Here is a 13763-nt window from a genome sequence, read left to right on the forward strand (position 1 = left end):
ATGCTGTTATCGAACAATTCGCTATTTTATTCAACTTCGATATGTAATAATCATATACAATAAGAGTTATAAAAAGTTACCGTAACAAGAAGATTCTCTTACATTACAATTTATAAAACATAAATTTAACAATAATTTTACAAAACAACAAAACCAACTACGGCCTATACTTAGATATCAAATAAACACTACAATATTTATAACTAGCCTACCTTGATATCAATGAGTATCTACTTTGGTGAAATAGAGAAAAGAATTATTCCTATGGGTTACCAGGAGCCAAATCCACACGTTGAAGTCATTTAAACAGTCAAATATTCTCCTCATATTCATTGCCATTTTAAATTTCCCAAAATATTAGTTCTTGCTGCTTATTGTTTACATTAAAATTACTATAATTAATTAAATAAATTGTAATATGTAATTATTCATTCGGATAAAAACAATGGAAAAACATTCGATAAAAAAAACCGAATAACGAGTGTAGGCCGCTTATTAAAGTCTACCCGTGAGTGTATGCTGCTGTCTATTAAACGGACAGTCAATGTTTTAATCAGGTAAATTAAGATACGCTTGGACAGCTAATGAGATGATCACGACAGGTACGGTACGTGCTTGTAATAATGTGAAACATTTCCTCGCTGTACTCTTCGACTTTATTTGTTCGATGTACAATTTCCTGCTTTACGATTGCCTTTAAATAATTTATTAGTAACGTCCATCGAGTCCATGTCGTAAATTGATTTGTGTTTTTGGGACTGTAAAAGAAAATAAATTTGTATATCTTGTTATTCTTTTAAATCGACCATCGTCAATAATTAAATAATTTTGAATAAGCTTCATTGTGAATAAGTATAAAACAAAGCATACTTTACCGTTGAAACTTCGTTATTTAATAATGTTTTATAAAAATCACTTAACCCAACCTTACCAATTTGTACCTTAACCACAAAAAGGGGTTTATTTCCATTGATAAATCCTGCACAAATTACTAAATATACATTTAATTTGCAGTTGTAAGTGCAAGCTATATTATAGTTTCTCATTCACCTTGAAAGAGTAAGTTCTGCTTCAAAAACACTCTAAGCTACTATTAGAGCTCCAGCCTGCTAAACACATTGCAGGTTTCATTGTGTAAAAAGCTGGATTAAAAAATGTCATTACTAGCAGTTATCTATTAATTTTTAGACTAAAACACAAACATTTGCGAGCGAAGTGGCTTTGTTTACGCTCAGCCAATATACCTTGACTCTTATCAGTCCATTCCCACTTAACTCTCGCTATAGTTTCACCATTGTTCATAATTGAAAGCATCATAGGATTTCGGACATTTTCCATCGGTATATGTTAAAAAATGTATATAACAACGTTTCAAGGACTGAAATATATCCTCTTTGTCAGATGAGAAATCAATGAGTACATATATGAGTCAGCTGAACATATTGCTTGTTTCATTGAAAAAATAGATTTAAAACAATTATTATACTAGCACTGCAAGCAAACTGCAGAAGTGGCTTTGTTTATGCTCAGCCAAAATAACTACATTCTTATTATTCCATTCCTTCTTTACTTTACCATAACTTTACAGTCGTACATAATTGAGATTATCATATAATTTCGGACATTTTTCATTGTTATATGTTACAAAACGTTATCACAACGTTTCAAGGCTTGAAATATATCCTCTTCGTCAGGTGAGAAGTCAATGAGTACATATAAATATAATTAAGAAATGTAACGTGGTGCAATGGACTGACTCTAAAAAAGGAAGAAAAAGGGAAAAGATTGAACATATCCGAAAAATTTTTGGGGTCCAGACAGGAAAAACAGTGTCCTGCTTTCGGTGCCTGTGCTGGTGTTTGTGCTCTTGTCTCCTTGTGCTCGTGGCTTGCTTGGATCATGTGCAATGACTACTGCTGGGTTTATTTTATCCTGCCTGGACTTCGAACATTTTTCGGGTGTGTTAATCTTCTTTTCTTTCTCTTTTATCTTTCAATTTTCTGTGCAGAATTTTGTAACTCTTCTTAAGTACATAAGAGGATGAAGAGGATATATTTCATATGTGAAACGTCGTGTTATACATTTTATAACATACATCGACTGCAAATTTCCGAAATCCCATTATCCTTCCAAACCTTCAATCGTCAATATCAAACTTTAAATGCAGAATATACATTATTATTTGGACATTACACATATTGTTACACAATATGGCACAATATATCACATATTGTTACAAAATATGAAACAACATATCACATATTGTTAAAAAAAATATGAAACAATATATCACATATTGTTACAAAATATCTGAAACAATATATCACATATTGTTACAAAATACGAAACAATATATCACATATTGTACAAAAAATATGTAACAATATATCACATATTGTTACAAAATATGTGAAACAATATATCTCATATTGTTACAAAATATGTAACAATATATCACATATTGTTACAAAATATCTAACAATATATCACATATTGTTACAAAATACTAAAAAATATATCACATATTGTTACAAAATATGAAACAATATATCACATATTGTCACATATTGTTACAAAATATGTCACAATATATCACATATTGTTACAAAATATGTGACAATATATCACATATTGTTACAAAATATGTAACAATATATCACATATTGTTACAAAATATGTAACAATATATCACATATTGTTACAAAATATGTGACAATATACCACATATTGAATTCCATAACAAGGAATTAGTAGTTATGGTGTTTTCACGATTAAAAGTAACTGATTTCAGCTGTCCTTACGTAGAAGTTACGGCAGTTGCAGTACTAATGTATGCGGCACGGCACAGTGGCGGGAAGCGTGGAGATAGCGCCACTGTATCACTCCTGCGAGAGTTGTTAGCTGCGCCCTAAATTAACCAGAGTTACGGGCTGGAAAACGCACAGCTTTAGTTAGTGTCGTGGTGTATAATGCAGTCATGAAGAGTCGTGAGATTTATCTCGATGCGGGGAACAGTTTGCGGGAGAGACTTCCTTAAGTGGTCGTTCCAGACATTGGTCAGGCGGTTTGGCCGAGTTTCTGCTTTTATTGCTCCTTTCTTTGCTGACTCCCAAATCCCCCTAGGGAGTCAGCGTATCTCTTTAATGTTCTCATCCCGTTGCTACTCGCATTTAGCGCTAATAGCTTATTAGATGTGGTGATTAAACTGTATCACCCAGCTAAGCAACTATTTGGATTAAAATCTCTACTTAAAAACTAATTTACAAAGAAAATGTATTACAAACGTAATGAAAATATTTTTTATCTTATCAGCAAATTTTCATAACATTTTTCAGTACCGTATTGTATTACTGTATTTATATAATACAACCGACTAATCAGGTTCTCTGGAAATAATACATTTGATACATTGTTTGAACGTACACATTCAAGGCTTATTTTAAACTATACATTAATTTTGTACAGTATGAATAAAGATTGCAAAGGTTTTAATGTCACTGTACCCTGTAGCGTATTTTGTTGTAAAATATATCCTGCTAATCAGATTCTATAGAAATGATAAATTTAATACATTGTTTTAAATAGTTTTTCCTTACATATGAAAGGCTTATTTAAAACTATACATTAATTTTGTATAGTATGAATAAAGATTGCAAAGATTTTAATGTCACTGTACCCTGTAGCGTATTTTGTTGTAAAATATATCCTGCTAATCAGGTTCTATAGAAATGATAAATTTAATACATTGTTTGAAATTGTTTTTCCTTACACATGCAAGGCTTATTTAAAACTATACATTAATTTTGTATAGTATGAATAAAGATTGCAAAGGCTTTAATGTCAGTGTACCACGTAGCGTATATTTTGTTGTATGGAATAAATTGTTTATAATGTTTATGTTTTGCAGATGTTGGCTTCAAAGCAATCCCTCAGCCCCTGGAAGGTAAGTCTTTATATATTTGTTACAAGAAATTCTATAATATACCTTGCATTAGCTCCTTTTCGTCCAAGTATTCAAAATTTTCTTAGAAATTATATGTTTTTGCACCATGTAAAAGGTTTCAGTATTAGAATGTAATACCAAATAAATATGACAATGTTATGTGATCATCAATAATAAGCTTTTAAACAGATTAACCTAGTTTGGTATTAAATTTTGAAGCATTTTTCTAAAATAATATAATTTTAAAGTAGGATAATGCACAACATGTGAAAATAATGTTACTCATTTTATACGTTTTTCTTTGTAAGAGGAAAAGCATACATTTTCAAAAGAGAAAAGCTTTGGTGTAAAGCTAAACGGGATTATTATTTCACTGACGAACAACTGCTTTCACAATATTTATTTCATTTATACATTAACAACGAAGAAAAATGGGGCCACCAAAGTTAACTCTTGTAGTTAAATTATATTTAATAATACGTCGCTTTCATAGATAGGAATATTTAGTCATCTTCTTACATAGTAAAAGTTTTACTTTTAGTAAATGAAAAATATGTGCTACCACATTATTCTTGACCTATCCGAGATAAAAATTGATTTACATCTATTCAATCTGTTCATATTTGATTTAATGTGTTTATAAAATGCTAGTATAAAAAAAATTGTTAGACAGTTTATAATATTTAAAATGTAAAAAATTTTAATAAAGAAATAACATAAGGCAGATTTTGGACGTTTAAATTCTTTGTTTCTTTAGTAATGAAAATAAAACTCTGAAAAGTGTAAAATCAACTTCATCACGTTCAAAAATTCTGATGCTGTAAATTAATAAAGAACTAACTTTTCACTTGTAAGTCTCAAAATCACTTGGAGATTACAAAGTAGAAAGAGTTCTTTTGAACCCAAGTGGACGTAAAAACAAAAGATTTTACACCAGTTGGTGCTGGAATATAAAGTATTTAAAACAGGCGCCGCGTAAGACCCAGCATGTTCTAACAAGCAATGCTATCTTTTATAGACGCAATATTTCTTATCTCCAGCTTTTGGAGTAAATTACACCGGGTACCTCACGATGGAAACCCAGTGTAGTAAAAAGTTGAACAGTTTGTGTTCGTAACGGAACTATTCTCCATTCGTCTTTGTTACAAAGTTTCTTTAATCGTCGGTGTTTTGCCCAGACAGTTCTCCCTCTCTTTCTCTCAGTCACATTAAATGGTCCGCCACTTTCTTTAATGTGTTTCTGAACAAGTGCCATTTCATTTACATCGCAACTTTTCCACTTCATTAATGTTGGATTGAGGCTGTGCTTTGCGCGGTCATTTATAAGTCGAGCTTTCAAACTCCAAGCCTTAAGGCGGTATATTTTTTCCAGTTTATAATATTATAATACCGTCATATTAAAACGGAGACGACTAATTTATTGGGGATTGTGCACCTGGAGAGACAATAAGAGTACGTTACATTCATCTAGATAACATTTTAGCCTAATTATCTCTGATCCCGAAAATACCTATGGAATTCGTTTTCAGTGCATTTTCGTAAATATTTTTGGATCTCTTCAGACCAAAAATTAAAATAAAAACCCAGTTACAGGAATCAAGTCAGTTGCTGCACTATGCGGAATGTGAAATAGAGCATACATATTAAATCAACCATTCCCATTATGTGTAGACCACGAATGTCTGGCCGTAACACAGTTGACGACGCGATCCGATGGCTAGACCTAGTACTACCATCATCAGGACACTCACTACCTAATTCTGTTGGCCTGTGCTAGTTATTATCCAAAACTAGATGTCTGGGTTTGGGTTTTGTTGTGTACCCAATATCAGCGAAAATTTTAAAAATAGTTTTATTTACATTCTTAAAGCTCTTTCTTATTGGAAATTATATATTAATTTAAACAAACTCTCCAATAATATAAGGGTTTTATTTTTGTGAGGCCTTTCGTACTCAATGAGAACATCTTCGGACTCACACAACTGAATAAAAGTAATAATAACAATAGTAACATAAAAAAAATTTTGTACTAAATAAAAACATATGTCATTAAAAATACAAAGAGACAATATTCTGTGACAGCACAGTATGTTATATGTATATATAAAAAAATAAAGTTGATATTTAGTTAAATAAAATAAAGTAAAGGTGAATTTTGAAAAGGCCCAGGTTCGTTGTTTACCAGGTTATTTTGGTTCTTTTTTATAAAAATTGTTTCATATGCATCAAGGAACTTATTATTTTGTACTTCTTTTAATAATTTTGCATTTGAAAAAGAGTGTCCAGTTTGAAGTGCATGTTTTGCCATGGCTGATCTTTCTTCCTGTTGGTATTTTAAACATGCCCTATGTTCCTTAGCTCTCTGTTTTAACTTTCTTTTTGTTTGGCCAATGTGTTTTAAATCACATTGTCACAATTAATTTGATAAATTCCAGATTTGTCTTATTCATTAATTTTATTCTTGGGATTTCCTAATATATTTCCTAATGAGTACGAAAGGCCTCACAAAAATAAAAACTTTATATTATTGGAGAGTTTTTTTAAATTAATATATAGTTTTATTTGTTATATTTTTGTGGTTTCTATCGTTTATATCCAGTATGCAGAAACAGTAGCATCAGGTACCACAATGTTTCTGACTGACCACCACGAGATGAAATTAATTATTGTGAAACTTAATATTTATTCGTGTACTAGTTTCTTAGGTTTCAGTTCTTTCCAGCTTTAAACCATTTTCTTATCAGATAGTTTTTTTACAGCTCGTGATATTAGTCTAGAGACAGAAACACTTTCCAACTTGAAAAACAAAGAGTAATAAGCCACAGAGTTGGTGCTGAGGGAGCTTAATAAATGTTTATAATACTTACAAATTCAGTTACGGAAACCAACAATTTATTAATATTAATATTGGTGTTAAAGTTATATTAAAATTCGTTCTATGCAGAAAGTTAATGTAAATATTTCTGTTCATTAAAAATAATTTTTAAAGATTTGTTTATTATAATTTTTCATAATTTACATGAAATATATATTGCAATATAAGTTTGACTCTGTAAAAGCCAATTGCAAGAAAATTTTAATCAGCAATAACCGATTAAATTAAATTAACAAATACACAAATTCGAAGTATAGGTCTCTTTTAGTAAGTATTAAAATTAATAATTATCGCTAGTAATAATTTTATTATCATGTTATTATATTTTACGCTCCAGACAATCCTGATATTCACGATTTACGTATCAAATGTAAACCTTGTTCAACTTTCACCATATAATCAATGATTTTATATACGAATATATGGCCAATTTTTTATGTACAATCTACGTGCAAAGTCAAACTTATGCAATTTTGTCATAACCAGACCTGATCTGATCTTTCACAAATTCTCCGCCTTACCATCTTCACTTATTTCACTAAACAGAGCAAAAATCCCTGTCAATTAAATTTGTGAATAAAATATATATGATCTATGAAAATCAATCGGAATTGATTATATAACCCTGTGTGCCACGTGTACGCTAATGACGTTTTTCCAAGAGAAATAATAAGTATCTGAGCTAATTTAAATTCCCTAATCCCATGTTTTCACGTCGGACAAGTGCATGTATGTGCACTTCGTTCAACCTGAATGCGTATTTCTTCATCATTCCATGTCACTAAATATAGGCTAAAACGTCAGTATAAGATTCACCCCTAAGGCTGCTTCTCTGTATCTCTTTTTGTTACAAAAGGTTTCCCAACTTCACATTTGCATGGTTACCAGTGAAACAAACACTTAATTACGTTACAGTTGCTTCCCAGAATCTTTTGATGAGCTAACACACGTTTCTTGCCGCCTAACGTCTAGCTCCAGCAGTAATTACGCGTTAATGTTTTACATAATTACTGCCCTTAGAAAACTTGACAAAGTTGAACACTGCTGTCACTTCTGATTTTTATTAACAAAGTTTTGCGGGTTTGTTTTTGTACTTTTCACCTAAAACAATAATGTTTTATGTGATACATTTTATTTATGAGAATTCAAAACAGTTATAATGCATAAAGTGGTACACAATACATCTCTGTTCTAGATTAAAATTCAATTCCACCCGTTTACCTAAGTAATTTATACTGTTCCTTCATCATCAACTAATTGCTTAATACCATCACAATCTGATGAAGACTTTTGCACATACATAGGGTTGTAAATTTAAACCTCAATTCCTCATTTGTACTGGTAAACAATCAATACCTATTATCATTTGAGGAAGACTGAAAATGAGTAGGAAAGGTGAGATTGGTTAGGTGTAAGAGCGTATTAGACTATCTACGGCCATTGTTTACATCATTAGTCGTGCTTGCCTTCTTCATAAGAAAGTTAGTACTTTTTCAATACCTTGATTTTCTACCTACTTAAGGGTATATTTCGGATTGGTTGGACTGGATGATGTAAACTCTAGAACTTCAAAGCTATCTAGTTGCAATCAAATAGCATATGTCTACTGCACTTATCTGTAATCACACTGATATCAGACTAGCAAGACGAAAATAAATGTATATTATAATATTATAAATAAGTTAAAATGTTGTATAAGACTAATAACCAAGATAAAAAGACAGGAGTATGTTACATCCCGTGTCGCATGACAGAAATTGCTGAGGATCTATGCAAAAGTTTATAGCTCATTTGATTAGCCCACATGTGTATTGACACAATAACACATTAAATGTGGTATGATAGTACTCAGTTGTTAGATACATTTATGTATTATAGAATTTTCTCGTTGTCACCATGGTAACACGTAAGACTAATGTAAAAGTGTAATGCTCATCCAGTCCCCATCGAGTGACATGAACCATTATTAAGCCCAATTAAGCCTTAAATAGAAACTAAGCCACGCGTAAATTTTCAAGTACCTATATAGGTTAGTACGTTAGTGTGGACAGGCAGACTAAAATTAAAAGTATTCAACCCCTCGATTAATATTTGTTGCTTACATAAATAATATAAAACAACGAACGACTATGCTTATGTCCACAGATGATCTTATTATCCCTTTCTATATGTTTGCGTTTTAAATTTTCACCCGAATTACTGTAGCTTGTGTATATTTTTAATCATATGAAATCGTCAGTGCCGATGTACATTTATTACGTAAATACCTGAACTCCTTATTTAATTTAAAACCAGTAAATGTTCAATATCCAACAAAAACGAGTAGTTATCGCCTTTTCATTGACAACTTCTTATCAATAGATCATTTGAAAACAACACGTTATCTGCCGTACAAAACTAGCTTCCAAAGGCTGCTACAAAAAAGTGTATTTCACCGTATCTCTACGATCTATATTCAATTACTTACGCTGCTCTTCAGATTCTATGTGCATTTTTCAAACTAAGGGTAGTATTTATAAATCCCAATAGCTACTAAATATTTCCTTTTTTTGCAAAAGGGTTGTGTAAAATATACACTGAAGGTGTACCCACTAAAAAAACCTCCCCTCCTGTTCTTTGACCAGCCTGGAAGTGGCTTTCCCAATACATCGGGCTAGGCCTTTTGTTTGATCCTTGCTCAAGCTCCCATCTCGTTTACTTTTTTGCTCTAGATTAGTTGTTCACGATCTAAGGTCACCTTTTCCGCCCTTAGGATTTTCTCTACGTATTTGGCCACCATATTCCAGCATTCCTGTCCTTCAAGCATAACTCGAAGGATAGTCTGCGGTTGAAGATCTTTTTCCTGCAGCTGCGTCATTTACCTTTCTTTAGACTACCGTCTGCACCTAAAGGTGTTTCGCGTCATCTCAAGGAGAATCTCCAAAACCACAATTGGGCAACTCCCGTTACCCCATCCTTTGGAGGCAACATGCAAAATAACCGTGGCTTGAAAAGAACTGAGTGAGGAAAAGCCCCACTACATTTGTCCTTAGATATATTTTATTTGCAAATAATATGAATCATACCATTATCCTTTGGTAAAAGGCCCTTTTCTTTCTTCATGACTTTGTACAAATAATCTATAAATAGTATTCCTACAGAATTATATCTAAAATGCCATATTCTAAAATCCTTTACAAACTCAGTTTGTTCATTGTTCACATTTCTAAAATCGCAGCTTCCGGAAATCAATTTAAAATTTAGTGCGATCCTTTTATCAATATAGGAAGGAGTTATATGTGAAACAGTATTATTTCATTAGACGAACCTTTGCAATATTTCCCTATTGTTTTCATGATATTTATCTGTATTTTCCGATTTATGTCAGTCAGTGGTGGATATGTAAAAGCCAAAATCCAAGGCTACGCAGTCAAAAAACATAAACATAAAAAAACATAGTGGTTAGAAAATCAATATCATATAAAGTAGATGTTTAGGTTCTATAGTTTCTGGTTTGAAGGGCAGTGGGGCGTAATATTAGATCGTGAATGTTAGCAGTAATATGTAACATGAATTGTTGAAAGATATCAGTGCAGCCCATTATGTAGATTCTGAGATCAGAAAAATCTGCTGAAGTGTATAGTTATACTGAGAGTGCTCTGAAGTCAGAAAGCGAAAACCTTCATTGTGAGCTCCTTTGATGTAACGTGAATATCTGTGTATGATTCTTTGACATTCGACTCGGTACTTTCTAAGATTTTACTTGCTAGACTGAATAAAGGAGTTCTTTTGAATTCGTAGTTGGCACCGCGTGTTGTGGTAATAAGTAATACGTTATTTATATCTTCCAAGGGTAATCTTAATTCTTATTATTCTATCAGTAAACTAATTCCTAAAATTAGCGGCAATATAAATAGTTTCAAAACATCTTAAAAGCTGTATTTAGGTTTCTTAATATTTTTTTACATTTATATTGTTTGATTTAATATTATTGTACGTTTTACGTTTGGAAACCTAATACAATTTTGAAATGTTATATTTTTAGATCAGTTAATAAATTTGTATACAGCATTTTGTGCATTTCTATCAAAATGTATGACGCGAACTATTTGATCAGTAAGTTTCTCGGCAACCCGTTGGGACAATTTAAACTTTACTTGATGAACTAGTAATTGGCATAAACTCTCGGTTCTGACATCTACTTTGAATCATAATGTAATTAATTAAGTTTTAATATCCTTAATTTGTGAAAATGTTCGGTTAGAAATTTGCAATAAGTTAATATTGTCTTCCCTTCGATAAAAATGTACTATTATATATACAACTAGCTGTTTCCCGCGGCTTCGCACGCTTTTCGTAAGCTTTGCCCGTGTATGTGCACTTCTGGTTCAAGTGAATTATATTTCCAACGACGATGTAGAGTTTGTATTGTTGCCACGATCAAGAAAATCTGTCAAAAGTGTATGTTTATAGCCATTGTCTACGTACATGTACTTTATTATAAAGTGGTCTAACACTCAAGCTTTAAGTTCAACCAGAAATGTATTTTGAAGACAAATATACATCAAAGCTTAACGCCTTCAAATAGTTTTTCGCTATTTAATATACGTAACCATCTCGTAATCGCAGTTTATAGTGTGCAGGCGCTTTAAAAACTTTTAACGTATGTAGTACCGTCTGGTGGCGAGATACATCAATAGGCATAGTATATAAACCTTCTCCGTCGAAAAATACATATACATACACATTTTCATAATGATCGATCAAATAGTTTACGATTCTATAAAGGACAAACACACAAACATGCATTTATATATATATATATATATATATATATATATATATATATACATAATTATTTATACATAGAGATTGTGTACTTATTTAGTCACAAAATACACTACGTAGCAGTTCATGTTTGTTTTATAAATTGCAATAGGTGCTATGGAATGTTTTATTTTGGCTCTTATTTCAGCAAAATGGTAGAGACAACTTAACATTTCCATAAAGTCCAACACTTCCGCATCGAAACCCTAATCATGCTATCAGAAAAGGAAATTGTACACCAACGTTTTATACGTAATACTTTTATTTTGAATAAGAAATAGAGATAATAAAAAAGCGTTATGTGTGTTTAAACATAAACAAACGTGCTACTTCTCAGATGTGATTTAAGTTCTTCAAATGATACTACTCAAATAAATTACTAGTTATACATGCAAGATATTTCGTCACAGAATTTGCGTTGCCCAACTGTCATACTCAAAATGAACTGTAAATATTTTAGTTATTCTCGATGTGGTTGCAGGATATTTATTTTTAGGTGGCTCTGAATTCGAATTTTATATTTTAATTGCTGTCTTAATGATATCGTGGTTACTACACAATTTAATTTTTTCTTTTCTCCCTATCTGTAACCCATACCTTAAAAGATTTATAAGAAAGTTGGACACATATTGAAATGATTTATGTAAACATATTATCACAGTTAATGTTGCATTTTTCATTCTGGTACATCGCACATACTTATATTGATATGAGCAGTAAAAGAAGTTGTATCGTTATTTTTCTTGTATATGTTAGGCCAAAAAATGTGATTGACTTAGATAAGCGTAATCTTAAAGATATGGAAAAATTCAGAGAATAAAAAAAGCAAACAATTTAATGGAAACATCCAAGAGCTTTTAGTTTAATATGACAACTAAAGTAGTTAAGATTGAATTAAAATTATTTTTTCACATTCTAAATAAGTATATGTGACCTTCCATTGCAGAGGACAACATAAATTGTATCAAATATTGGTTTATTTTTTAATTCGTTAATGCTTTTTTACGTCTGGCTGTGACTTACTTAATAGAACATAATTTGATTATATATAGCATATAACAGACAAATATTATAATCTCTATAGTAAAAATTGACATTTTTATTTATATCTATTTTAAAAACTCCAAGATTTGATTTTTTATACGAAATTTGCTTTTAATTAATAATTCATAATGTTCAAATAGAATGCATTGAACTGGCGAATACCACATTCTTTATAAATTTTAATTTAAACGTTGTATCAAACTGTAATATTTTAAAAACGAAACTCGTGTATAAATAGGTTATAATAGGAATGCGGACGGTATTTTTTCAGGCAGACTTGAAAAACAAGAAGGTTAAACTCAAAACAGTGACTGACGTTGACAAATGAGCGGCCACGGGCAGTTTTCCTGCCCTATCGCCACCCTCTAAACTGCCTGGGGAACAAGTATTATAATGTTAACAGTGGCCTGTATGGAGTTGTTGTGATGAATATTAGTATTAAGTAAGTAGCGGTTGTTTAAATGTAGTGACAACTGTAATTAATACTATGGGACAATGGAAAGGAAAAAATATATTTATTTGTTTATACAGATTTTGCACAAACGGAATATCCACGATTATGTAAATGAATAATACTATATTATTAATAACGCTTTATTGACATTTGACACATAAAAGAAGTAGGTGGTTGGTCGGCAGACCTATTATGACCTGTATTCTGTAATTCAGTTTTAATAGTGTTTTGTTTTTTTAAGTGCATGTTTTAAAGACTAACTCTAGTGAAGTTGACACATAACATTATGGTTGCTATTCTTGACTTGTGCGTGTTACAAAGTTCTGGTATGATATGTTTTTTTTTAACCTAGATTATAACAGATCTCGAAACGTAGTATTACCAATTTTTTGTATTACTGACCTATGGCAAATATCCGGAAATTTCTGTTTACTTTACAATGCTTCTGTCATCAAAAACAAACTTAACTTCAAACAAAGAAGAAAACATTAATTACTTTCATACACGCATAAAAATAGCCAAGGTCGATATAAGGGATCCATAACCGTTTAATTAATTAGGATTATTTTTAATAAGCATAATATATAATTAATATTTATTTAATACATTACATTCATTTCTGCTGTAAAAAACGAACGGAA

General features: G+C 31.2%; 1 protein-coding gene across 1 annotated transcript in view; it reads left to right on the forward strand.

Annotated features, from left to right (window-relative positions):
- Positions 1–13763, forward strand: part of LOC124361818 (agrin-like) — a 601698-nt gene that overhangs the window by 187322 nt on the left and 400613 nt on the right. The window contains 1 exon segment of the mRNA XM_046815813.1: positions 3908–3943. Within this exon segment, the coding sequence (XP_046671769.1) occupies positions 3908–3943 (36 nt within the window).

Source organism: Homalodisca vitripennis, chromosome 5 (genome assembly GCF_021130785.1).
Source record: "Homalodisca vitripennis isolate AUS2020 chromosome 5, UT_GWSS_2.1, whole genome shotgun sequence".
In the NCBI taxonomy this organism is placed as follows: domain Eukaryota; kingdom Metazoa; phylum Arthropoda; class Insecta; order Hemiptera; family Cicadellidae; genus Homalodisca; species Homalodisca vitripennis.